The sequence below is a fragment of the Acanthochromis polyacanthus genome, chromosome 1 (assembly GCF_021347895.1).
Source record: "Acanthochromis polyacanthus isolate Apoly-LR-REF ecotype Palm Island chromosome 1, KAUST_Apoly_ChrSc, whole genome shotgun sequence".
NCBI classification, from domain to species: domain Eukaryota; kingdom Metazoa; phylum Chordata; class Actinopteri; family Pomacentridae; genus Acanthochromis; species Acanthochromis polyacanthus.
In genome coordinates this window covers 35,878,971-35,906,715 of record NC_067113.1, presented here as the reverse complement: position 1 = coordinate 35,906,715, position 27,745 = coordinate 35,878,971, and the positions used below count along the sequence as shown (strand labels likewise).

The 27,745-nt window shown below is 41.4% G+C and overlaps 1 protein-coding gene and 1 long non-coding RNA gene across 4 annotated transcripts; one reads left to right on the top strand and one right to left on the bottom strand.

The window, feature by feature from the left end:
* Positions 1 to 726: 726 nt before the first annotated feature.
* On the bottom strand, positions 727 to 27,614 carry strn3 (striatin, calmodulin binding protein 3). 2 transcript variants are annotated; one of them, XM_051945982.1, is made up of 16 exons: positions 27,080 to 27,614; positions 16,205 to 16,308; positions 14,687 to 14,760; positions 13,645 to 13,723; positions 12,917 to 13,078; positions 12,239 to 12,377; positions 12,025 to 12,160; positions 11,039 to 11,178; positions 10,775 to 10,953; positions 10,160 to 10,207; positions 9,364 to 9,485; positions 9,029 to 9,196; positions 6,052 to 6,192; positions 5,856 to 5,963; positions 5,665 to 5,751; positions 727 to 4,679 (listed from the first exon to the last, which is right to left on the bottom strand). In XM_051945982.1, the coding sequence occupies exons 1-16, from the start codon at positions 27,353 to 27,355 to the stop codon at positions 4,510 to 4,512; spliced, it is 2,133 nt and encodes a 710-aa protein (XP_051801942.1). In that variant the 5' UTR covers positions 27,356 to 27,614; the 3' UTR covers positions 727 to 4,509. The 2 variants fall into 2 exon arrangements, with proteins under 2 accessions (XP_051801942.1, XP_051805737.1); XM_051949777.1 differs by having other exon boundaries at positions 12,239 to 12,374.
* LOC127537193 (uncharacterized) lies at positions 6,203 to 7,776 on the top strand. Of its 2 annotated transcripts, XR_007937501.1 has the most exons (5): positions 6,203 to 6,796; positions 6,923 to 7,006; positions 7,118 to 7,267; positions 7,529 to 7,612; positions 7,655 to 7,756. It is a non-coding gene; the product is annotated as an uncharacterized LOC127537193 (long non-coding RNA). The 2 variants fall into 2 exon arrangements; XR_007936710.1 differs by lacking the exon at positions 7,529 to 7,612 and having other exon boundaries at positions 7,697 to 7,776.
* Positions 27,615 to 27,745: the final 131 nt, after the last annotated feature.

Genomic DNA, 27,745 nt, shown 5'->3' with positions numbered 1-27,745 from the left:
ATCTGCAATTTAACAAAGAAATCTGTGGAAAACTATGAAGTTTTTTTCTTTTAAGTGTCACTAATTGTACCTAATTTAGAAAAAATATTTACAGCATTAAACCTGAATTTAATAGTTTGATTAAATAAAAAGGAAATATTGTAAAATCACAAAGAAGTTGGATCTTTTATGTAAAAAAAAGTCTGTTTTCTTGAAAAAAAGTAATTTGATGTTATTTACAGTGAGCTTCTTATTGTAACTTCACAAACTGACATTTTTAGGAATTTCAAAATTAAGATGAAAAAATCAGTTTCTTATTTCACATATTTTTTAGTTATTTTTGAAAATTGGGGGAAAAATCTGTAAAATAAGGACATTTACTGTCAAGTTGCTTTTAGTGTAGATAGCATAAAAACATGCTTTTAAAAAATGAACATAACGTATTTTATTATCTTACTTTGTTGAGCTGAACGTTTTCTCACTGCTTTTATTCATAAAGTGTTTCTATGTTTGTCAAATTTATTACGACTTTCCGCAAACATTTTAGACCATTAATGTGAAAATCTGCTGCTGATTTTCTACAACAGATGTGGAAAAAACAAACATGAATGGAAAAGAAGCAGAAAGTTCCTTTTTCCGTTAAATAAATCACAGAGTGTGGAGCCCAGCAGACAGACGTTTAAAGCACCTCAGTGATGATAAATACCTGAGACGAGCTGCAGAATGAAGACGGAGCGTCAGCGCCTGTACAGTTACACCATTTAATAGTTATTATAGACATTTTATATACATTTCAACAGCTGTATTCTGCTATGTGGTACAGTCTTTAAAATCTGCTGTTCATAGTTTGGAAATCAAAAAAAAAAACTTACAAAACTCATCAAAACTCGCAAACTGATCAGAACTTTTTTTTCCATTTTTCTGGAAGACTAGAAAAAATACTTTTATTGTATTAATCATGCAGTACACAAACAGGAAGTTACACAGGAAGTCGCAGCGTCGGTGGAGAGAAAACAAATAAACCGTTTGTGAAAGAAAACGTGATCAGAACGAACCGCTGCCATGACGACGACGGAGCAGCCAATCAGACGGCAGCTTTCAGAGCGGCTCCTCCAGGAGGCCTCTGATTGGACCGTTTCACTTCCTGATAAATAAGTTAAATCTGCTGCGACGGAGACGAACACAGTGATGAAGATGAAGAGGAGGAAGAGGAGCAGCGAGGAGGCTGTGCTGCGTTCAGGGACCGATCACCAGCCGGAAAACTGGAAACTCACTGGTTTATCCTGTTTCTGCTGTTATTTCATTTATTTTATTGTTTTTACATTTTCTTTTGTCTGTTTTATGGTTTCCGTTCATCCGTCCAGTGATTTGAAACAATATTCAATCAGATTCTTAATGTTTTTATAACAGTTTCTAATTATTTATTACTAAATATTAAATTATTCTTGTCATTTGACCAGATTTATGCAGATATTTTTAATGAAAAAAAACTATTTTTAAGGATAAATGTCAGATTGTTTGTGAGGAAAGCAGCGTCACGTTTTCTGAGGTGAAATAATCAGCAGCTTAACTTTAGTCGTGTTTTATCTTGAAGTTTCGATCTTAGCAGCTTCAGGATCTTTCATGCGTCACAGTATTTTTAAAAGTCAAACTCCTTCTCAGAGCTGCACTGATGCTTTCAAACTTATGGTTCCTTTAAAACTGCATCTATGCTAGCACCGCGTCAATCAGCAGCAGCTTTACAATGAAAACGTTTCTGAACTAATGCTAGTTTAATTAAGCCGGCAGTGATTAAAGCAACATTAATTATGAGAGCACTTCTTGATGTTTTTAGATTCTCAGTTTGTTTCATGTTAGCTAAGCTACTAGCTGCTGCTTCATGCTGTTATATGTGCTAGTTTGGCTTTTAGCAGTTAGCCACAGCTAACAGACGTTAAAAAAGGATTTAAACTGAATTCTGAACGGTGAAAATGTGTCTATAAAAGTTTATTTTCCTACTTGAAAATAAATGATTTCATATTTAGTTTGATATTTATTTTAGTCACAGCTCATCTTCCTCCTCCTCCTCCTCCTCACACACTGTCGACCAATCAGACGGAGGCGGTTTCTGTGAGTCACCATGCGATGGGGAAACAGGAAGTAGATGGGCGGGGCCACGGGGTGTCGGACTGGACGGGTGGGAGGAGCCAGAGTCGTCCTCGGTGCTGAACATTTATAAAAAAGGATTATAAAAACTAGATTTATTTTACACAAACAGAAAATACTACAGTAACGTCTGACCCTCCGTCGCTGGGCTCTGATTGGCCCACCAGGGGCTGAGGTCGGGGAGCACGAGCCAATCAGCTGCTCTCAGAGACACAAACAGGAAATCTGAGTTTCAAAGCGTCGCGGTGGGAAAGAAAACCAGCAGCATTCAGCGTTCCTGCTCCTCCAGATTTATCCTTAAAAACGGTAAAAAAGTTAAAACCTGACCAAGATTTGAGTTCCTAAAAACAGAAAAAACGTTCAAACGTCAGATGTTCTGTTTGAGGCTTAAAGGAAAAATCCCGCTCATGTTCTGCTCACTTTGTTTTCCTCTCAGCTTCACAGAATTTAAAACCAGTTTAAAGTGATTTTAAACAGTTCAGTGACATTTTCTGATGGAAGAACTTCCAGACTGAGTGAAGTGGCAGTGAAGTCTGGTGAACAACCAACCAAAAAAGAAAGAAAAAAACAAACTGTTTCGGTGATTTCAGCTCCTTAAATGTAAATCGTTTCTGGTTTATGACAGAAAACTGAAGATCTTTGGACTAAAACAGACATTTAACCATTTTCTGACATTTTGGAAGCAAACAGTCGACCAGTTCATCCAGTCAGACTCTCTGCTTAGAATTGTGCTGATTTTAGCAGAAATCCAAGAGAAAACTCTATTAAATCTGATTTTTAGCCTTTTTAGAGAAAAAAAACTGATGATGACTTTCATTGTTGATTAATCAGCTGATTAGTTTCTGGATTTCTTTCGCTGTTTCGTCTCCAAAATGTCCATCAGTGTTCAAACCAAATGTCTTCTTTACTTTAACCACCAGTTGAAACTCAGTCACAGCAGCAGAAAATAATCAATCAACTGACAGTTACTGACCATTATGATCACTGATGAATCATCTGAATAATTTCTGGATTAATAAAAGTTCAAATGTCTGATTTCAGCTTCGTAAATGTGAATATTTCATTTTTTTTCCCTTTTCTACATCAGTAAACTGAAGATCTTTGGCCAAAACCAGACATTTAGGACACATTTTTAACATTTTAAAGCAAAATTAAAAACTGATTAACTGAATATTTCATGAAAACGTCTTCAGAAACACACTAAGCACTAATTTAAACCTTCATTCCAGCTGTTTGTCTGTTTTCTCATTTCATTTTCACTGTATCTGGTGTTTGTTTTCTGTCTAAAATGAGCCAAAAATCTTGAATCAAATCTTTAATATTCAGATTAAAATAATAAACTGTTGTTTCCATGAAACTGGAGAAGGAATCTGAAGTAAGGTTTCAAAATAAAAGTCTCGTTATGGCGTTGACAGTGTGTGTTCTGTCAGAAGGTGGCGCTGTGGGCTACATGTTTGTCTGCAGTGTTTTTATGTCATAAAGGTGCAAATTTATCCACGATTTGTGCTCAGAAATTCTACTAATGAACTAAAACCCTTCAGGAGGCAGATTCATGTGAAACTTTCATCTGATCAGAAACTCTGAAGATTTAAAATAGTATTTATGAAGCTTTTATCTTGAAATATCAAATACTTTCTGAGATCATGTTTTTTACTTCGGTTTTGTTTGAACAAGGTAACAACCTGAATCTGATTTCTCATCATGTCACTGATTCTGGAATATAGAAAATAAAATCATGTGATTACAGCTGAGTGACATCATCAGGAAAAATACCGGAACATTCCAAGTTTGAGTTCATAATAGCTAAATATTAATCAATAATACAGAAGCATGTTTAGTTTAATGTCACAGTAAAACCAAACATGTAGAATACTTTAACGTGAAATACTTGGTCACAAAATGACAAAAATGCCCCAAAAATGTGGATTTTTAAAAGAAAAGTCTCAGACATAAAAAAAAAACTTCCTGTTTTAAATCTTCAGATAAAAGTTTGGATGAAACCACAGATTACTGAGCAGAAGGACTCTTTTTTTGGGGATTTTTCCTTTAATTCTCTCGTCTCTGCTGTCGGCTCACACTAGTGTTAACGGGAGGAAGGGGGCGGGGCCTTGGGGGCGGGGCCTGTAGTGTAGCACAGGTGAGCTGTTCACCTGCAGGCGTCTTCAGTCGGCCGCAGCTCTTAACTTAAACCGTGCGTGTGTGTGAGTGTGTGTGTGTTCAGTCGCCATGGAGATCTGTCACCTCCAGTCTGTGGTTTCACTCTACGACCCGTGTTCAGACACCTGAACACACCTGAACAGACGACCTCTCTCTCTCTCTCTCTCTCTGAGTCTCTCGCCCGGCGGTCCTCCTCTTCCTCCTCCTCCTTCTCCTCCTCCTCCTGGTTTAGACGTAGACCCTGGCGAGGGCGTCGGCTCCGGCTGAGGCGATGTAGGCCTTGGAGGGGTGGAAGGCCACGTCGTAGATGGCCTCCTCGCTCTTCTTGCGGTGAGCCGTGATCTCCTGGACGCACGTTTTACTGTCCAGGTTCCACAGACGCAGCGAGCAGTCGTGACCTGGAGGAGAACAAACGACAAACTGCATCAGAGGTCTGGAAAAAACTGATTATCGGACGGATGAAGAAGCTTTCTAGAACTAAAAATGTGTTCAAGAAGAAGCAAACGGACGATAAAGACTGAAATGATTAAAGTCATGAATTTATTCACAGCTCTGTCACGTTTCTGTCAGAACTTCAAATAAAAGTGATGTCCTGTAATATTTAGGTGAAGTGTTTGGAAGCTGAACTGACCTCAAGAACACAAACATACAAAACAACCACAAACGCACAGAAAACAAAACCACAAAAACATTAAATGTCAACAAAGACACAAAACAACCACACAGAGACACAAAATGACCACAGAGAGAAAAATTATAAAAACGGGCAAATGGGCCAGAAAAAGAAACAAAAGAAAAAAACATAAATGACCTCAACCTGACTGAAAACCACCACAAAGAAAAAAACTCTTCATTTTTGTATGATTGTGTGTGATTAATTCTTTAACCCTTGGAGCTCTAAAGCTAACTGAGTCCTAAGAAGAATCTCTGAGCTCCGTCTCCTCCATGATGTTCTGCTTCCTCAGAGCTGCAGGACTTTAGAATGAACCACGGAGGAGAGAACCGAGGCAGGCTGCTGCTTGGAGTTCACAGTTTCACAAGTTTTTCTGTCTACAGGACAAACTTTAATGAACTCTGACACTCGGGCTGCACCTAACGACGAGTCGTCTGAGCACGATACGTCATCAAAAACGGAAGCGAGCGTGCAATGCAACAGAAATTCCCTTCCGACCGGAGCGCGGAACACGGACGGACGTCGGTGCTGCATCGTCCATGTATTATGTATGCACGATGCAGCGTATGCACGCTCACTTCCGCTTTTGATGACGTATCGTACTCAGACGACGCGTCGTTAGTTGCAGCCCTATCTGACACTTTAAACACATTTTTTTCTGGAATATCCCAGAGCTGTAGATGAGCAGAGCTTCAGCTGATCAGACTTACTTCCAGACATCAGGTAGATGCCGTTGGGATCCACAGCCAGACTGGTCACAGCGTCCAGGTGAGCCACCATCGCATGAATCACTTTACCTGCAGGAGACACACACAGAGAAACATTTTCTCCTGGAACATAAAGCCCAGCAGAGCATTTCTACGGGCACATGTTTGAGTCTCCAGGGCAGCGGGGGACTGACCTGACTTGTTGTCGTAGAACTTGATGTGTCGGTCTTCGTGGGCGCTGATGGTGACGGGCAGCGTGGGGTGACTCACCACCTTGTTGATATGATTCGCCCCCGGCAGCGCTGAAGGATAACAATGTTAACATGAATGTAAACGTGTTTAAATCAGCGTCATACGTGACTCCAGCAGCGTGTCCGTGTGCTTCCTTACTGCTGTCTCCCTGCCCCTTCAGCACCAGTGCATTCTGGGAAGTCTCCAGGTCGTAAATCACCACGTCCCCGCTGTTGAAGGACGCCACCATGTGGGCGGGGTCGCAGCCGTTAAAGTCCACCGACGTGGGGACGCCGTGCTCTGAGACAGACAGACAGACAGACAGGTGTTACCATGGTGACCAGCGTCCTGCAGGTAAACATGCTGCAGGTGATGCTCACAAAACTCTGCTAAAAGGCTCGAAAAAACTTTTGCCAGAAATGTTGGATATCAATAAAAGTTAAATATGAGCAAAGCAGCAGAAAAATGTTGAGAAAATATCTTTACAAAATTTAAAAACTAAACGCTAGAAACACGTCAGAAACATAACGTCCAAAATTGGTTTGAAAATGTAAAATATCTGAAAAAATATTTTTAAAAAATGTAACAAAAAAAAATTAACATATGACGTCCAGAGAAAACATCAAAACACGTATGAAGAAAGTCAGAAACTATTTATGAAATGTAAGAAAACCTCAAATAAACAGTAATAAAACATAAAAATATATGTAATATGAAATAATACACAGAAAACATTTTAGTACATCAGAAAAATTTATAAAAAATGAATGAAATTCAGTTATTTTAATTAAACATCAGAGTTTTAACTAAATACCTCAAAAAATCTGTCCTACAGGTGGCGCTGTGTTTGGACGTCCTACAGGTGGCGCTGTGTTTGGACGTTCTACAGGTAAACGTCCTACAGGTGGCGCTGTGTTTGGACATTCTACAGGTAAACGTCCTACAGGTGGCGCTGTGTTTGGACGTTCTACAGGTAAACGTCCTACAGGTGGCGCTGTGTTTGGACATTCTACAGGTAAACGTCCTACAGGTGGCGCTGTGTTTGGACGTTCTACAGGTAAACGTCCTACAGGTGGCGCTGTGTTTGGACGTTCTACAGGTAAACGTCCTACAGGTGGCGCTGTGTTTGGACGTTCTACAGGTAAACGTCCTACAGGTGGCGCTGTGTTTGGACGTTCTGCAGGTGGCGCTGTGTTTGGACGTTCTGCAGGTAAACGTCCTACAGGTGGCGCTGTGTTTGGACGTTCTGCAGGTGGCGCTGTGTTTGGACGTTCTGCAGGTGGCGCTGTGTTTGGACGTTCTGCAGGTGGCGCTGTGTTTGGACGTTCTACAGGTGGCGCTGTGTTTGGACGTTCTACAGGTAAACGTCCTACAGGTGGCGCTGTGTTTGGACATTCTACAGGTAAACGTCCTACAGGTGGCGCTGCGTTTGGACATTCTACAGGTAAACGTCCTACAGGTGGCGCTGCGTTTGGACATTCTACAGGTAAACGTCCTACAGGTGGCGCTGCGTTTGGACGTTCTGCAGGTGGCGCTGTGTTTGGACGTTCTGCAGGTGGCGCTGTGTTTGGACGTTCTGCAGGTGGCGCTGTGTTTGGACGTTCTGCAGGTGGCGCTGTGTTTGGACGTTCTACAGGTGGCGCTGCGTTTGGACATTCTACAGGTAAACGTCCTACAGGTGGCGCTGCGTTTGGACATTCTACAGGTAAACGTCCTACAGGTGGTGCTGCGTTTGGACATTCTACAGGTAAACGTCCTACAGGTGGCGCTGTGTTTGGACATTCTACAGGTAAACGTCCTACAGGTGGCGCTGCGTTTGGACATTCTACAGGTAAACGTCCTACAGGTGGCGCTGCGTTTGGACATTCTACAGGTAAACGTCCTACAGGTGGCGCTGCGTTTGGACATTCTACAGGTAAACGTCCTACAGGTGGCGCTGTGTTTGGACATTCTACAGGTAAACGTCCTACAGGTGGCGCTGTGTTTGACTGTCCTACAGGTGGTGCTGCGTTTGGACATTCTACAGGTAAACGTCCTACAGGTGGCGCTGTGTTTGGACATTCTACAGGTGGCGCTGTGTTTGGACATTCTACAGGTGGCGCTGTGTTTGGACGTTCTACAGGTAAACGTCCTACAGGTGGCGCTGTGTTTGGATGTCCACCAGGTGGCGCTGTGTTTGACTGTCCTACAGGTGGCGCTGTGTTTGGACATTCTACAGGTGGCGCTGTGTTTGGACATTCTACAGGTGGCGCTGTGTTTGGACGTCCTACAGGTGGCGCTGTGTTTGGACGTCCTACAGGTGGCGCTGTGTTTGGACGTCCTACAGGTGGCGCTGTGTTTGGACGTTCTACAGGTAAACGTCCTACAGGTGGCGCTGTGTTTGGATGTCCACCAGGTGGCGCTGTGTTTGACTGTCCTACAGGTGGTGCTGCGTTTGGACATTCTGCAGGTAAACGTCCTACAGGTGGCGCTGTGTTTGACTGTCCTACAGGTGGTGCTGCGTTTGACTGTCCTACAGGTGGTGCTGCGTTTGACTGTCCTACAGGTGGCGCTGCGTTTGGACGTCCTACAGGTGGCGCTGCGTTTGACTGTCCTACAGGTGGCGCTGCGTTTGACTGTCCTACAGGTGGCGCTGCGTTTGACTGTCCTACAGGTGGCGCTGTGTTTGACTGTCCTACAGGTGGTGCTGTGTTTGACTGTCCTACAGGTGGCGCTGCGTTTGACTGTCCTACAGGTGGTGCTGTGTTTGACTGTCCTACAGGTGGTGCTGTGTTTGACTGTCCTACAGGTGGTGCTGTGTTTGACTGTCCTACAGGTGGTGCTGTGTTTGGACGTCCTACAGGTGGCGCTGCGTTTGACTGTCCTACAGGTGGTGCTGTGTTTGACTGTCCTACAGGTGGTGCTGTGTTTGACTGTCCTACAGGTGGCGCTGCGTTTGACTGTCCTACAGGTGGTGCTGTGTTTGACTGTCCTACAGGTGGTGCTGTGTTTGACTGTCCTACAGGTGGTGCTGTGTTTGACTGTCCTACAGGTGGCGCTGCGTTTGGACATTCTACAGGTAAACGTCCACCAGGTGGCGCTGTGTTTGGACGTTCTATAGGTGGCGCTGCATTTGGACGTCCACCAGGTGTCTTACCTCTGTTGGTGTTGAAAGTGCTGATGCAGGGGTTCTTCTCCGTGGGGTTCCACAGCTTCACCGTTCCGTCGGCTGAACAGGACAGGAGGCGGTTCTTGATGCCGCTGTAAGCCAATCCCCACACGCCGTCTGTATGACCCGTCCACGAGCCCGCCAACACACTGGGATCTGATTGGACGAGGAGACAGAGATGGGAGGGGCCTCGTGTTTATTTTCTTTATGAGAAATATTCTGGAGTCTAAACATTTCTAAAGACATTTTTGTAACGCTGACACATGAATTAAAAGACGTTAGTTTTGGAGTCCAGCTGGTTCCTTTCGGTATAATCTCGGTACCGTAGGTGTCGTAGGGGTCGACGTTGGAGCTCGGGATGTTCCACCACTGGATGGTGGAGTCGATGCCGCCGCTGAAGCACTGCTCACCGCTGGAGGTCATCGCCAACGACAACACCGGACCACTGAGGACGGACAGGAAGTCATTATTAAAGAGTTTAATCTGGTCTGTTTGGGACAAATCTGCTGTAATTGTTCATTATTTTACCCACAACCGCTTCCTGATGATTAAGCAATATTTTTCTGACATTTTATCAAGAGTTTTAGGATTTTTATTCAAGTAGCTTAACATCTTCCTGAGATATCACTATTTTCTAGCATGTAGAAATATTTTACATACATTTTTTAGATTTTTTTAACATCTTACTGATGTAATTTAATTATTTCTCAGACATTCATTTACCAATTCTTTCTGATATTATATTAGCATTTTTCAGATATTTTGGCATATCTTATTAAAAGTTTTCTTCAGATAATTTCTGAATATTTATCTGATGTCTAATCAAAGTAACTGACTTACATTTTTCTGATGCTGTCCTAAAACATTCCATACATGTTATTTTATATATATATTATCTTACATTTCCTAAATATTTTTCACGTATTTTCTTAACATCTGACTGACATGGCATAAGTATTTCTCAGACATTCATTCATTCTTTCTGATATTTTATTACCATTTAGCATATTTTAAGTTTTCTTCAGATAGTTTGACAATTTTTTTTCTGCTAGTTTACAATAAATTTTGTTTAATTAAAATGTCATGAAGATAAAAAGCTGCAGAAGTTCGTTTACTCACACGTGGGCTCTGAATGTGTAGACGGGCTCCACATCAAAAGAGGCACTTCTGGAAAACAGGAAATAAAACCGTTATTTAACATCATCGTTTTCGTCTCTGCTGATGTTTAAAGAGCTGCAGAGACGCCGAGCTCTGATTCGACAGTAAATCCTGGAGGGAATTCTTTACAGGGATTAAATGTGCGACACTGAAGCATCTGTTTGAAGTTCGGCGTCACAGAAAATGAGATGCAAATACTGAAGGATATCGAGAGGATTTTCCTCCGAGGAGACGACAATCCAGGAGCTTCAGGATGACGAGGAAACACTGAGGGAAAGTTTCTGTTTAAATCTGAGACACAAACTACTAAATGTAGAGTTAGCAGCAGGAGCTAACATGCTAACAGGAGGAGCTAAAGCTGTGTGGAGTCTAAGTGTCCACAATTCTGATCTGAGAAGACAGTTCAACATGTCCAGACTGTTAGTGTGTTAATGTAAAGTTACTAAGGAGACCTAGCTCTGTAGCATCAGTTACCATGGAGATCTAATCGTGGAGCGGTGGTGTTTATGTCCTGGTGTTTGTTTAAAGGTGTAGTTTGTGTCCTGGTGTGTATTTAAAGTAAAGTAGTTTTCGTACTTTTTGGCAGGGACGGTCTTGGTGAGGTTCCACAGCTTCAGCGTGTGGTCCTCGGACACGGTGACCAGGCAGGGCTCCACCGGGTGGAAGGCCAGCGCTCGGACGCCGTCGAAGTGGCTGCGCAGCGTGTACTTGGGGTTCCAGGTCTTCCTGAATGAAGACTCCTTATTGGACGGCAGCTGAGGGCGATAAAAGACGACGGTTCAGTGACTGCATCCGTTAATCTGGTGCTTTAAGCTGCTGCTGTGTTTGCCGTCTCCTCACGTCGTAGCCGTAGTCGGCCTCGTCGTTGGTGACGGTGAGGTCGGCGAGGTCGCCCAGACCGAGGACGCTCTCCAACACGTCGTCTGAACCCCCCAGCAGGAAGGATTTACCCCCGCCGGTGGGAAACGGTAGAGGCTCCGCTGTAGAAAAACAATTTATTATGTTGAACCATCAGAAACACTCAGCCAGTTAAATCAATAATGAGGAAAACAGAAACTGGAGCCTTTATTACATTAAAATAAAACAGTTTCCACTAAAAAATATCAGTTTGATGAGACTTTTTAACCAAAAATAAAATAGAAACTAATTTTTAGATGAATTCAGCACAAATCTGTCATCATTCCTTTCTGTCCAAACAGCTTCTGATTGGCTGATAACTGTCCTCCTATTAAAAAAACGTATTATCTTTTAGGCTCGTTAATCTGCGTTTTCAACTTCTCTGTCAAAGGCATGCATTCTTTAATAAAGTTACCAAAATGACAATCAGCTGGAAGAATTCAACTTTCCTACAGTCTTTGAACTCCTCATCTGGGACATGAAAGTGATGTAAAATTTAGCTTGAATCATTTTAAGCTTAATGCCTCATTTAGACAAAGAAAATTGTTTTCAACAAATTTATTCACATTTTCTGACCCTTTACTAATATTTCTCTGAAGTTTCATTAATATCTTTCGGAATTTAATACAACTAAATATTATTAAATCTATATTATTTATTATAGTAATGATATAAAGTGATACTAAAATTTTGTATTAATATTATTTAATATTTCTGGTCATTTTCTTCATTTTTTCAGCAACATTTTAATTTTTTTATGTATAATTTTTTCTTTTTTTATATTTTATACATGTTTTGTATATTTATTTTATTAATTTATCGCTTTCTTGGGGCATTATTATTGCCCTGCATTAATTCTCAGATTATTAGTGATGCTTGGTGATTTTTTTCCCTCAGATTATTAGTGATTATTAATGATCGGTCCTCACCCCACTCCGTCCCGTCTCCGGAGCTCCGGGCCTCTCCGGCTCCTTCTCCGTCTTCGGCCGTCACCAGGAAGTCGAACTCCTTCAGAGCCTCCTCGGTGTCGGCGTCGTCCTCCGAGGCCAGACCTTCGTTTCCCACCTGGAGGAAGAGGAGGAGCTCAGCCAGGTGATGAAGGAGGAGGTTTTTTTACCTCTGGTCTGCCGGCCCTGAACTCACCTTGGTCTTGTGTTTCTTCGCTCTGTGGTGTTTGTCGGTGCTGATGTCGTCCATCAGGTCTCCCTCCTCGTCCTCGTCTTCGTCGCTGTCCTCTGTGTTCTCCAGGAAGTTGAACGTCTCCAGAACGTCGCCTGGACTTCTGGAAAAAACAAACGACTGAGTGCTCCTGGTTTACCTTTGGTTGTGGGACTCTGGTGTGTGTTTTTCAGGATTAATCTAATGTAAGTCAAAGGAACGTCCTCTGAAGAGCAGGAAACACGACACAGACTTTTACTTTAAGATCAAACTTCACTAATCCTAAAGGAGAATGTCTGGACAGATGTTGATCAGGAAACTAAACTTACATGAGAAAAATATAAAATGTATAAAAATACGACATTGCTGAATATAAAACCAGCAGTACTGGCAGTAATACTGAGGTAGTAAAGTAGTGTGTGTGTGTGTGTTCATACGTGTGTGTGTGTGTGTGTGTTCATACGTGTGTGTGTGTGTGTGTGTGTTCATACGTGTGTGTGTGTGTGTGTGTGTGTGTGTGTGTGTGTGTGTGTGTGTGTGTGTGTGTGTGTGTGTGTGTGTGTGTGTGTGTTCATACGTGTGTGTGTGTGTGTGTGTGTGTTCATACGTGTGTGTGTGTGTGTGTGTGTGTGTGTGTGTGTGTGTGTGTGTGTGTTTTAGTACCTCTTGCTGTCCTTGCGCCGCTCCGTCCCATTGATCAGGTGCTGCAGGTTCTTGTTCTCCACGGATCCGTTCTGCTCAGAACCTGACAGGCCGAGCAGCGAACGGACCCTCTGAGTACGAACGTCCAGGATGGTGTCTGTGTATCCCACCTCCTGCAGGTACCTGAATGCAACACAACGAACACACACACAGTTTAAAATCACAGCAACATGGATTTTTCTTTGGCGTTTCTGGTAAATATAGACTGCAGCTGTGACACCAAACACCTGGTTTAGTTTATAATATCGTGTATTTGGTAGAACAGACTGCATTTCCTGTGTGTGTTGGTTATTAAATGATTTCACATTAGAACTGTCTTATCAGCTGATCAGTCATCAGGAAAACGTCTAAAATCTGCAACATCAGGAAAGTGAAGCACAAATGACGCTTGATTGTTTGTTTGCAAACTCTCACATTTAAGAAGCTGCAACAACCAAACATCAGATTAAACTTCAGACTATCTGCTTGAAAAATAACTGAAAATGAGAGAATTATCACTAACAGACTCCTTAAAATGGAATTCAACTTCTAGATGTTGGACAGAGTCAGAGCCGTTCTCCTTTCTGATAGGATTACATTTAGACTTTGCAGTTGTACTTTTCAGTAAATTCTGCTCATTTCCAGGTTTTCCAGCTGCTGGTATCTCCATGTGAGCTCCACTTTAAGACATAAAGATGAAAAGCTCTCACTGTCTGAGTAGCTGCCGTCCTTGTTTCCAGGTGAGCTGACTGTTGGCAGGAACAGCAGAGACCTCTGAGTCTTTGGTGTCTGAAACCAAAACAGAAGGTGAGACTGATTCAGCGCCACCTGCTGGATAAACAGAGACACAAAACATCTGCAGCTTATTTAGAGACAGATATCAGCTTTCTAAACGACTCAGGCTGGAAGTAACTGTAAAGAGTCAGTTTAGATCTGAGATCTGCTGCTGATGGTCAAAGAAATGAAGAAAAGTTACTGTTAATAAAGACGAGCAGAAGATAATAAAACATGAACAAAATGTTTTACAAATCTGAACTATTTCAGTAAAAAATGTCACAAGAAAGGTTAGAAAACACAAACATCCAAATAATTCCCCCTACGTTCCATTAAAAACTAATATCACAGAAGGGATTTTATTAAACGGCAGACAGCGCTCAGAAAATACCAGAAAAATATAACAACCCAAATAAAGTCAGAAAAAATTAGTAAAATATCTCAGAAATGTAAATAAAATTTACAGAAAGTTAAATGTTCATAAAAGCTTTAAAAAACATTTTAAAATGTGCAAAGAAAGTAAATAAAAGCAATAAAAATACAAGCATCATCTTAAAAAAAACCCCAAAATGTCAGGTGTTTATTTTTTAATATTTTTTCCTCACCTTTTTAAAAATATAGAAAAAAACTGAACAAATACAAAAAACTAATTTAAAAAAATCAATAAAAAATACAGGAGCAGAAAAATGCTCCTAAAATCTCCCCAATAAAAAAAACAGAAAGTCAGAAAAATATTAACAAAGAAATACAATTTAAATGTCTGAAAATCATAAAATCTTTGAAAAGGTTTATTAAAACAATCAGCCAAAAAAATTATTTTTTTAATAAAACTGTTGAAATATTAATAAATAATCTGATATATCTTTTGTTGATAATTGAAACAGGAACAACAAAAGACATCAGACATTTTTTCTAAACTATTGATCCAAATACGTAGAAAAGAAGATAAAGGATTTATAATTGTGGAAGAGCTCTGACCTGATTCAAAGCTTGGCATCTTCATCTCTCCTTGGTTTAACTCTGTTCCATATTTTAATTTGTGATATTTCGCTCTGAGGAGGAAAGAAAACAAAAAAAAAACATTTCAACAATAATTCACAGATGATAATTCCAGAGAAAGTCCGGTCACGAACAGCAGCTTTTTAATCAGAACTCAATCTGTGAGCGGAACTTTTTATTTCTAAACTTTATTTTTCTTGTCAGCAGCAGCAGAATAATGTTACCGTTCTGAACCGTCATGTAATAAATATTAATGAATGATACCGAGTCATGAAGGTTCACGTTCTCCATCAGACTTAAACTTTATTTTCTCACATCTTTCTTCAGGAGGATTATTGTGGAAGTCAAACGTTCTGTCACTTCCTGCTGACGTTTCATTTTCTGTGTTCCTGACGTGTAAATCACATGTTTGACCGTCAGCTGATCTGTCTGGGATGTTTTCACCTCGTCAGCAGCTCACAGTTTCTCAACCTGCTGCTAAATTTATACAGTCACATTAGATTAAAATCAGACAGCCGTCGTCTGTACGGAATGAATATGAACCATAAAAACACAGAAACATGTTTATGATTTAGACAGGTTTTATTTCTTTATGATTATTTGAGAGATTATTGTCAGATTATTTATGATTTGTCAATGACTTGTGAATATTTGTGATTATAATGATTATTTGTCAGAATATTTCAGATTATCAGTGATTATCTGTCAGATTATCAGTGATTATCTGTCAGATTATCAGTGATTATCTGTCAGATTATCAGTGATTATCTGGCAGATTATCAGTGATTATCTGGCAGATTATCAGTGATTATCTGGCAGATTATCAGTGATTATCTGGCAGATTATTAGTGATTATCTGGCAGATTATTAGTTAGATTTATGTCTCTAAACCTCTGAATCAAACATCTAAAATACGTGTTTTGTTTTAGTCAAAAAAAGGTAAACAGTTAAATTTTAAAGGTCAGTTTTTCTCACAAACATGATCATTTTTAGAATAATCTGCTCATTAATCAGCAGGAAATTTAAGCAAATGGTAATTTTAATAGCTAGTATAGGAAGAAATAATTTGTGCTTCTCATTATTTTAATAACACCTAAAAATCAACAATAATAGTCAGAGTAACCATCTAACAGTATTTTATCGTGACTTTGACAAACATTAAATTATTCACCATCATTTCTGATCGACTATTTGGTCTGAGGAATATTCTAAGAAAAATAAAGTCTAAATTCAGTGATTAGATCTCCTTAGATGTGAATATTTTCTGGTTTCTTTCCTCTCTGACAAACCAAAGCTCTTTGGACAAAAACTGATTCACATCTTTACCATCTTCTGACATGACAGAGACCAAAAACTAATGGATTGTTAAGTAAACCAGCTATGAATCAAAAATGAAAACAATCATTATTTGCAGCTTTAGTATGGAAACTTTGAGTGAAGAACTGAATTTCTGAGCTTAAATCTGATCAGCAGTGACATAAAGTCCATGTTTCTCACCTTTCCTGCTTTAGTGCGTATTCTAACATTTTTATTCTTCTAACCAGGTCGTTCTTCAGGTTCTCCTGACCTTTCCTCTCGCCCTGCAGGAACGCTATCCTCGCCTGAAGACACACAGAAAAACACACCATTAATACACAGAAATACAACGGTAATACGCAGAGAAATGAACTGCTAATGCACATCGTTAATACAGAGAAACATACCTTTAAAATGCGGAGAAACACACCGTTAAAACACAGAGAAAGTGCTTTGAGTAAATATTTATCCACCGCCCGACACATTAACCTAAGAACTAAAGATTTCATCAGCTGGAGGAGGATGCTGGTGTTTCAGTGGAGGCATTTGGACTTAGACTGAAATAATGATCTGATTGTTAAAATAACTGCTGATTGACTGTGGGTCAGTTACCTACAGCTGTAATACAGTTGTTGGTTTCTTTGTTCTGTTCTGCTGCTGCCTGAATACAGCTGTAAGAACACTACAAATAAACCTCTTTAATTAATGAGCATTTTGTCCTCATTGTGGTCTAATTTTTATCAAAACAATATGAAGTGAGTATGAAGTAAAATGGCGGGAAGGACAGAGAACAACTTACCAAAGCTGTTATTAAGGTTCAAAGGAAATGACCAAGGATTTCAGAATAAAAAGTTTTCTACATGTTTAATGTGGTTTTATTGGGACCTTCAGCTATTTAATGGTTCAGAAAAATCACTAGACAATTTCAGGTTTTTATCTTTAACAGTTCCTCAGATTTCTGTTCAAACAGACTCAGATTTTAATGTGAGAAAAAACCTGATGCAAGAGTCGACAGGTGATCTTTAACAGATGTTTCAGAAAAAAATGTGATAAATCACGTTAAAATATGATCTTTATAAATATCCACCTGTCTGTCTGTCTGTCTGTCCACCAGCTGTCCCTGAAACCAGACACCGATGGAGACCAGCATCTATTTAAACTCTCACACACAATGAGCGCTCTGCCAGCGTCGCCACGGCAACAGGGGAGGGGGGCGTGTCACGACTTCCTCTAGTGAAGGTCGCCATGACGACAGGGAAAGCAGAGGTCCTCCCCCGGCTAAAGGAGGGGGAGGGGGGCAGAGGGAGGTCACGTCTGGGAGGAGGATTACGTCACACCCTGCCCTGCTCCGATTGGCCGGATCAGTGACTGACAGCCACAGCTCCACGGCATCCCAGGAGTGTGTGAGCCGTAAACACACACACTAATGAAGTGGGAAATACCGGATCTGATACCGAACACCAGGGAGAAGGTTCGTCTATTTTATGATCAGAAAGTGGATCCAAAGTCCAATATTAAACGTAGAAATAAAAAAGCTGCTTTAAATGACAAATAAAAGCCAAATCTGTCCCTGAACCACATGTTGGTGTTTGGTAGAGGTCAGAAACCTGCATTAGAGGTTTAAACTTTGCTTTCTTTGACAGTAAAGATAAAATAAAAGCTGATCAGAAATTAGAACGTTTACATTTTTATAAACACAAAAACCTCCTAAACCCAGACCACACTGAAACACAACCAGAGTGTGGACAGATCTGTGATTTAACTGTGAGTAACGCTTAAAGGAAAGTGAGCCTGACAAACGTTATCATCATCACAGGACATGTTTAAGATCTGCTGATTCTACCGTTAACTGGTTAGTCACACATTCTTCACATATTTCAGGGATTTTAAACACAAAATGAGAAAAACATCTGACTTTTCCAGCTTCTAAACTGGAAAATATCTGCAGTTTCTCTTTGTCCTTTAATGAAATCTCTTTGGGTTTGGATTGTTGAACAGATAAAACATTTAGGACATTTTTATTCAATCTATCAGCAATGATTTGATAATAAACCCCCTCCTAAATGTTTCAGTCCACTGTCAGATATTACTGTATTAGTTTATGCGGTGTGCTGGTGTTGTCCATTCTCCTCAGCGTCAGTCAGTCTGCTGTTCACTTAGTGTTTGTAGAGTAGCTGCACTTTGAGCCAAAGCCAACAACATGCTGATACACCGAGGCTGAGCTCACAGGAATGGTCCTTAAAGACACTTGTCATTAGGGGGTTGAATAATTTTGGTTGCAACTGTAACTCAACGTAGCATTAGAACACAGGAAATGTTCCTCTGTACCCCTATGGAGATATTCCATTAAAAATCAGACGTTTACAGCTACAACAGTCATTTATCACATTAACTATGTCTACACTGGATTTATCGTTCATTTGATGCTAGCTTCATCTTTCAACAATAAGGACGTTTCTGAGTGACTGAATTTGTAGAAGAACCTGCAGAACATCAACAGTACACATACAACGGTGGAAAAAACTTTCAGACACTTAAAACTTTACACTATCTAAAATATTGTCATGAAATATTTGTGAAAAAATCTTTGTGTATCAAAGGGTGTGGCTGTGTGAAAGAAAAACAAACAAATGATATTTTGTTTATTGTTTACAGCTAAATTCTACAACAATGATCCAATACTCAACATTTTTATGGTTTTTTTTGGATCCAATCAATTGTAACTTTTTAATGGCTTTTTTTAGGATTTGTTCAGTATTACAGCTGTGACTTTACTGAAATAAATGACATTTGAAGCCCTCAGTCATTCTTAACGCATTATTTCACAAATGCACGGAGTGACTGAACACTTTATTCCACCACTGCAGAGTTACAGTTACTTATGTAGTATTACATATATTTAACTTATTTTTGCACTTTCCCTTTGCTGCTGTGAATTTCCCCGCTGTGCTATTATTAAAGTTTGATCTAATTGAGTCTTTAGTCGCCGTTTTCAGAAATAGCAGGCTAACAATATTGGAAAACGTTCTGCTGCTGGAGGTAAAAAAAGAAAAGAAAAACGGCAGTGAGAGAAAAAACAAGCCGTCTGTTGGTTTAGTGATTATAACATGGAGTTAATCATGTTTCTGTCGTCTCCCTGGTCCAGCTGGAGCTTCGGTGTTTCTTTATTTTCTACACATCACTCTGTGGAAGCAGCTGTTCAAGCAGAGCTTCTGGTGTCTTCTCACCCCTCCCGCCCGGTGCACCTGGTGAGCATGAATCAAGCGCTCCTCGGGGAGCGGGGTGAGGTCAGAGCAGAGGGGTGATGATGATGACGAAGGCCGGGTGAGCTCAGCGGCCCAGATTTACCGGGATGACAGATCGGAGTCATTCCTCTGAACAACTGCATCGGTTAAAGTCATCGTCTTCTCTGAACCCTCAAACACACGATAAACACGAAATAAAAACACAGTCTGCTCAGAGGGAATCCCTGGATCTGCTGGGCTTCATTTCAATCAGGTTAATCTCCATAATTATTAATCCTGTGGGGTTTAACCTTAATATTTAAATTAGTCAGCTTAATCTGTGGTAAATAACCGTGATATGGATTATTACAGGAGGGCTTTATATTTACAGCAGCAACACACCACCAATTTCTCTGCTGAAATCATTTTTTATCTCAATCAAGCGACTGGTTGAGCTCTAAGCTTGAGCAGACTAACTTCAGGCCCCATCCACACAAAGACAAAACAAGGTCTAAACGCATAAGTTTCTTGCTGAATCCGCGTATCTTCCACACGAAGACGGCGTTTTGGGGGTCACGCTGTAAACGATCGTTTTTGAAACCAGGTTCCAGAGTGGAAGGATTTTGAAACGCCGTATACGCAGCTCCGTGTTTACTGGCTCTCCGCTACTTTTCAGATACGCTTGCGTCATAGTTTCGTATCTTCATTGACACGCATGCGCCACACGCGGCAACGAAGCTAGTGACCCTACTATCCCTGTTGCAGCAAAATCTCCTTCTTCTCAATCACCACCGAGTTGAACAAACAATTATCAAGGACACATTACGGCACTTTATGGATACACCCCAGCTTGGTCTCCGTTTACAACTTTTGCCACAAGTGTGCATGCCCACTGTTTTTTCTTCTGTTTGGGCGTGTTTCCGTCATATCGTTACAGCGCCCCTAGAGGTCTGGCATGTGTTTTACAGCGTTTCCATGCGTATCGAGTGCATTCATGTAGACGCACACATTTTCTGAGACGCCTTCGTCTTTATGGCGATTGTTTTTGAAACTGTTAAGCGTTTTGTCTTTGTGTGGATGGGGCCTTAGAGTTCTGCATAAAAACACTGAATTAGTGAAATTTGCTTTTATTTTTGTGCAGCACAGAAGAACATTAAAAACTCGGATTATAAACTCTTCCTAACCATGTTCTGCTGTTTGTTTTCTTGTTAATTAGTCCGTTTATTCTATTTTCATTGGTCTCAGCATCATTAAAAATAAAGGAATTCCCTCAGTGTCACATCCAGATTTACTCAGATTAAATGAAAGTATTAAAGACATCATCAGGAGTCTTAACCCAAATGTTTAAATTTGTTAGGTTCAATTACAATGCTGATCATGATATTAGTGAAGCTGATGCGCCTTGGAACACCCAAAATGACCCCAAAGAGGCCCACAAAAACGACCCCAAAGAGCCCCACAAAAGCGACTCCAAAGAGCCCCACAAAAACGACTCCAAAGAGCCCCAAAAAACGACTCCAAAGAGCCCCACAAAAACGACCCCAAAGAGCCCCACAAAAACGACCCCAAAGAGCCCCACAAAAATGACCCCAAAGAGCCCCACAAAAACGACCCCAAAGAGCCCCACAAAAACGACTCCAAAGAGCCCCACAAAAACGACCCCAAAGAGCCCCACAAAAACGACCCCAAAGAGCCCCACAAAAACGACCCCAAAGAGCCCCACAAAAATGACCCCAAAAACGACCCCAAAGAGCCCCACAAAAACGACTCCAAAGAGGCCCACAAAAACGACCCCAAAGAGCCCCACAAAAACGACCCCAAAGAGCCCCACAAAAATGACCCCAAAGAGCCCCACAAAAACGACCCCAAAGAGCCCCACAAAAACGACCCCAAAGAGCCCCACAAAAATGACCCCAAAAACGACCCCAAAGAGCCCCACAAAAACGACCCCAAAGAGGCCCACAAAAACGACCCCAAAGAGCCCCACAAAAATGACCCCAAAGAGCCCCACAAAAACGACCCCAAAGAGCCCCACAAAAACGACCCCAAAGAGGCCCACAAAAATGACCCCAAAAATGAGCCCAAAGAGCCCCACAAAAACGACCCCAAAGAGCCCCACAAAAACGACCCCAAAGAGGCCCACAAAAATGACCCCAAAAATGAGCCCAAAGAGCCACAAAACACTCAGAGAAAGTGTTGTTTTCTAAGTAAACTAAGTGTAGAGGAACAAATAAAGCTGCAATGTTGTTTAACCACGTCTTCATTTAGTGACAGTTGAACCACAACCAGAGTGTGCGCGTGTGTGTGTGAGTGTGTGTGTGTGTGTGTGTGTGTGTGTGTGTGTGCGCATGTGTGTGTGTGTGGGTTATTTCGGGCCGGTCTACTTTTAGCGTCCAGCTGGGACGGGGCTGTCAGAGCAGAGCCCAGTAGGCCATCCTGTCTAATTACAGCCTGCCGTCCTGCTGCCTCTGTACTGAGACATGCCGTCGCCGTGGCAGCGACCTGACTGCCGGTACCGTCGGCAGGTAACCGGGAGGACCCCCGACCAGGTCCGAGTCACTCCTGGATTTAGCATCACCTCCAACAGAGCTCCGGTTTGGTTTCAGGAACTCGTGGAAACAACAGTGGAACAGAAACGGCAGCTCTAAGACAAAATAAATTGTTTTTGTTTATTAATTAGAGGCCACGTCAACAACAAACAAGTGAACAAAGCAGCGCCTCAATGTAAACACAGACGTGTCTTCAAGCTACACAGCAGCTCAGGAAAGCTGGTTGGATTTAACATCTTACTAGCAGAACTTTACTGATCATTGATGATGCTAACGCTAAGAGGTTAGCTGTGAGGCTAACGCTAACTGGAGCACCACAACATCCTTCTAAAGTCAGATTAAATCTCTGTTCTAAAGGTACATGAGTCCACAGGATCCGGTTTTCTGACATGTAAACGCATCGTATCTGAAAATCACCTGCTGGGTACTGGGGTCGTAAACTTTCTCTTTTATTACGAAAACATTTCAGTTTAAAATATTTCTGAAAGCATCTGAGGTAAGAAATAATTTGTGCAGTTGCTGATGATCACAAACAGGCACAAAATGACCACAAATAGACAGAAAGCAACTAAAAACAGACAAAATGACTAACATAAACCTAAAAGCACAGAAAACTTCCACAACTGGTCACAAACAAATAAAAACAAGCTAAAAGTAGGTCAACATATCATTTATAGGTAAATATATCAACCTAAACTTTGACACTGTTTAAATATCCACAGTTCAAGTTAACATCTGACTGACAGCTGGTCCTAGAAGTCTTCTTTCATTTCTAACCTCCATTAAAGGATCTTTGAGGACTTTCCTGATCTGAGTTTTCAGATCTCCGTTTAAAACCCGACTGGACTGAAATAGAAATGTTGATCGGAGGTCAGAGGTCACGGCTGGTCAACATCTGCTCTCTGATTGGTTCTCGCTCTAATGGCAGCAGATTCAGAGCTGGCATCAATATTTCACAGCTTAGATCCTTTTAAGCAGAAAACTCCTCTACTGCAGCTTCCTGAGCACCGATCACAACCTCTACAGAGCTACAAACCTCAGAGTTCACAAACAGGAGCTGTAAACGTCCACACAAACCTCCTCTGTACAGCGGACCAAAGATAAAACGAGGTTGGTTTCATTTTTCTACGTCAACAGTCCCAGAAACAGAGCGGAGCACCTCGGTGGAAGTCTTCAGGGTTGTTTCTACCTCGTCTCAGGCAGCAGGAAGATTATTCAAATGAGACCAACAACGGATTAAAAAGCTGCTGGAGATGAGATTTCTGAACAACACAGAGTCACATCAGTGTTCCTCTGATCTGACTGGGAGGTCTGAACGGAGAATAACAGGAGAAAAGCCCAAAGCCTGAATCCTGACGTTCACAGGAGGAAAGAAAAGACGTCTGCCAACCAGGAGGGCACGAAAGAAAGAGCCAAAGGTGGTGGTTTTCTACAAACTGTCTGATGTTACTCCATATTATTTTAAACAGTCTGACAAAGTTAACGTGAAAACAGCCGAATGCCGACATCTGTGTGAACTGATGGAGGATCAATACATCACAATCACTGCTGATCAATACTTTGATGGACACATTACTGTCCGAGTGTCCTCTTTCACTGGACGGACGGCTGCAGTCATGATAAGTCATGATTCTAATAAGTCAGTCTGTTAATAGGAAGTGACCGGACGTCTGGTTTAAAGGTCAGTTAAAAGACCAGAAAGAGAAAGAAAGGACTACAAAGACATACTACGATGGAAAAGATGACAAAAAAGAGATGCAAAGTCAACACAGAGATACAAAATGACCACAAACAGACATGAAATGATAAAAAGATGCAAAATGCCAAAGAGAGACACAAAGATGCGCAAAACGATGACAAAGAGATGCAAAATGACCAGAGACACAAAATGTACACAATAGATGGGTCAATCAACAAAAAGATGTAAAATGACCATAGAAAGACACAAAATAATCACAAAGAGAAATAAAATGGACACAAAGACATGTAAAACATCCACACAGACACAAAACGACCACACAGACACAAAATGATCACAAAGAGAAATAAAATGGACACAAAGACATGTAAAACATCCACACAGACACAAAACGACCACACAGACACAAAACGATCACAAAGACACAAAATGATCACAAAGAAATGCAAAATGTGCGCAACTATGCGTAAAACTACCAAAAAAATACGCAAATTGTAGACAAAGATACCAAATTGTACACAAAAAATGTGTGAAACAACCAAAAAGATGTGGAAAAAATCACCTCAAAGAGACTGAAAATGACCATAAAAAGACACAAAACGACCAAAAAGCAAAACAAAAATGACCACAAAGAGCCAGAAAGCAACTAAAACCAGCCACAAAACAACCAGAACATGTAATTATTTTATCTTTCCCTCAGGTTGGGGGTTTGAATATAGAAGAGTTTCAGTCCTAATTTTAGCGTCTCTTCATCTCTGGAATCAGCTGGAAATTGAGGAATGAGGAAGATCGCACAAAAATCAAATTATTTCAGAACTAAATTCCAGATGTGACTTTGAGAATCTTGTGTCTGAACCCAGCCCGATGAATCAGAACAGTAAAAGCGTCGCTGCATCTGAAACTCCCTACAAAGACGTCAGGCTCTCTGACTGCTCCTGCAGCAAACATTCCCACCTTCATTCATTCATTCTGCTCTTATCAGGAGCTCCACCGACTCATGCTGAAGGCATCCGACAAGTCCTAGCAGAGCCGAGCCACAGCGAGGAGGCCGTCATTACCAACAGGACGGTCCCACATTTCAACACCACTTCCAGGACAAACCTACAGCAGCTCTGATGAAGAACTCTAACGTGCTTCAGTGAGTTTACCACCACAGAAGCCACAATCAGCAGAATCTTACTGCACCAACAGTTTGTCCATCACGTAAAAGTCTCAAACAACTCAGCAGGTTGGAAATGTTTTCACAGCAAACTCAGCAGTTCTGGACGTTTAAAGACGACGCTGTACAGACAAACTGATAAATGGAATAAACTTCCCAATCATAAAACCTTCCAGTGAGTGTAAAATTCATGCAAACCGTCCCCAAAATGACACCATTTATCATTAAACTACAAATGGAAAGAATCACAGAATAATCAACTTTCTGATGGTCTTTGAACTTTTCTGTTGGCTCACTTTAACCAAATCTGAGCTTAAAATTGTCATATTTCATTCTGAATTTCCTCAAAAATAATCCATTCACTCAAAGCAGATCCTACAAAAATGAAAAATTCTTCACTCCTCGACACAACAGTGAAGCCAGGACGGGCTCAGCCGTGACCGACAACCTGGTGACAAACATTCAGAGAGTTGTCAGGATGAACTGCAGGCTGTGTTTCCACAGAGAGTAAAACCAAAGCTACTGGATGAATAAAGTCAGCATGGCTCAGAAACAGAGAACAGAGGAGCAGGTTGTTGGAGATCCATCAGAATGGAGGAACATCTACTGATGATGAACTACAGATGGAAATTAGCATGATGCTAAATCTGGTGCAGCCATCTTTTTAATGTAACTGCACGCTGTCCTTTTTAAATCAACTAAAACTAAACTAAACAGAGGAGAGAGGAAAAGACTGGAGACATGGAGATAGAAAAACATCTACAGTATGAGACTATTTCCCTTCATTTTATAACTGTGAACCAAAAAAGACTAAATGTGCATAAAATTAAAAGACACCTGTTAAATTGACAAAAAAAAGTCTCATTTTGGACAAATTGAGTAATTTTGAATGAGTGACAAGCAATTCTGAACAGTTTTCAAGTTATTTTAGACATTTTTTGAGTCGATTTCGGTAATTTTATGTGTTTTATGAACAGGTTTAAAATCATTTTGGACAATTACAGACTAGACTTGAGACTTAAGAGGAAAACCAAAGCTATTGGATGAATAAATAAATACAGCACGTCTAGAAACAACAGACAGACGAGCTAGAGACTCTGGTATTTCAAGAGTTAACCAGCAAAATAACAGAATATTAGCTGATAATGAAACTGGCTGTACTGCTCTCCTTCCTACAGCAGCTGTTTAACATCTATTTCCACCTGATTTTAGATTTTTGACCACATCACAAGTGCAGAACTCGTAGCTCAGATGTTAAACTAAGATTTTTGGAAAAATACATTCATGTTTTCTATGTTGTAGTGATGGAGAAGGTTCTCTGAACTTCAGTGTTGTATTAGAAAAATCAACAAGTCAGTCTAAAAGTATGCAGCATATTCTTTATACTGTTAGAATTTCGGGATCAATATCATTGATTATTATACAGGTACCGACCACAATAAACAGAAGACTGTCTTTAACTCTGAAACTTCACATCTAGGATAAAATTAATCACCTAGAGACTATTTTGGCAATCAAATACTTGGATATTAATACACCAAAATGTCTATAATAAGGCATCAAACGTCTAAAATCTGCATATTAACTCAGAAAAACATCAAATAATTGAATATTAATACACAAAATATATATATTAAAGGCACAAAACATATATAACTTGGAAATAAACTCAGCAAAATGTGAAAAACGTGGGCAATAATACACCAAAACATCTATTTTAAAAGGCACAAACATCTAAAACCTGGATATTAACTCAGCAAAACATCTAATACCTGGATACCAAGTCCTGAATTGTAAAACTGCAAAGTTATGCTGCTGTTAAAGATTCTATTTCTAATCATCTGTGTGTGATGCTAACAGGCTCACTTTTGTACCTGTAAGGGTTTTAGACACTTTTCCAAACAGATTCCCATTGAGCTCAGCTGTTTATTTAACACATCAGTTAGCAACACCGCTAACTTAGCTTAGCGTGACGAGCCAAAATAGCTCTACGGGGATTAGTTAGCCGACAGTCAGCTGCATTCACTTCTCCTTTACCGCCTGCCATCTGACCTCAGGGTCCGCAATAAAACGTTCCAGCTGGATCACACAGCGGAGCGAACACATTAGCAACAACAGAGCTACGCGGCTAAAGCTAGCTGCTAAGTTATCGTCTGACAGCAGTGGGAAGCTAACGGCTAGCTCGAGCTAACGGCTAGCGCTGGCTAACGGTAACCAACACATTCCGCTATTCGTGACCCGTTAGCTTAGCTGCTTAGCCACTGATGTTACAAACAACTAGTTTAGCTGTTTCTAGATTAAAATGAATTCTTAACTAAAGTGGTAAATTAAATATTACTACCGCCCCATTTTCAGGTCCCATTCGGTTACACTCTGTTAGCCCGGGCTACGGCTACACACTGTTAGCCCGGGCTAGCCGGATCGGTGCTAAGCTAAGCCGCTAACCTGGAGCTCGGCCCTCTCCACCTCCCAGTGCGCCCTCTCCATCTCGAAGCGGGCCCACTCGTGCTGGATGTAGTGCAGGATGCCGGGGATGGTGTACTGCTGCTGCGGCCGGGGCAGCTCGTCGGGCTGGTGTGGCACCATGACGCCTCCTCCTCCGCCGGCTCCGATCGGCGTACTGCTCCCCGGCTGCTGCTGCTGCTGCTGCGGCGGAGGCTGCTGCTGTCTCGGCGAGCCCGCTGCTCCTCCTCCTCCTCCTCCGCCGGGGAGCTCGTCCATGTTTTTTTTTTTTTTTTTTAGAAAAGTAGAAGGAAAGTCTCCGGATCCAACGGTCCGCCGGACGATTCCCGCCCCCGAAGCCCGTGTCTCCGCTCCGTGGCCGTGTCACTAGCTCCGCCGCGGTATGTGATGCCGGCTGCCCCCGGAGCGCTGCGCTGAGTGCGGCTGGATGCGGACGGTGTTTGTGTGTGGAGCTAACCGGCCGCCATTACTGCTTTCTCTCTCTCTCCCGTCTGTCTGAGGGAGCCGCACTGCATGCCGGGAAACAGCCGTCCTGTCGTCTACATACATTACGGAGCGTTCACAGTACAAGGGAACACGTAGGAAATTACATCTGCATCTCCATCACATCCGATTTATTCTGGAAAACCATTTCCACTAGTTAAATAA

Excerpts from the sequence above, each read along its gene's own strand:
- strn3 (XM_051945982.1), bottom strand. The coding sequence starts at position 27,355 with ATGGACGAGCTCCCCGGCGGAGGAGGAGGAGGAGGAGCAGCGGGCTCG. Across the intron at positions 13,079-13,644 it reads GGACGGCAGCTACTCAGACA|GTACCTGCAGGAGGTGGGAT; the intron begins GTGAGAGCTTTT and ends TGTTGCATTCAG. Across the intron at positions 10,208-10,774 it reads AAGACCGTCCCTGCCAAAAA|AAGTGCCTCTTTTGATGTGG; the intron begins GTACGAAAACTA and ends CCTGTTTTCCAG.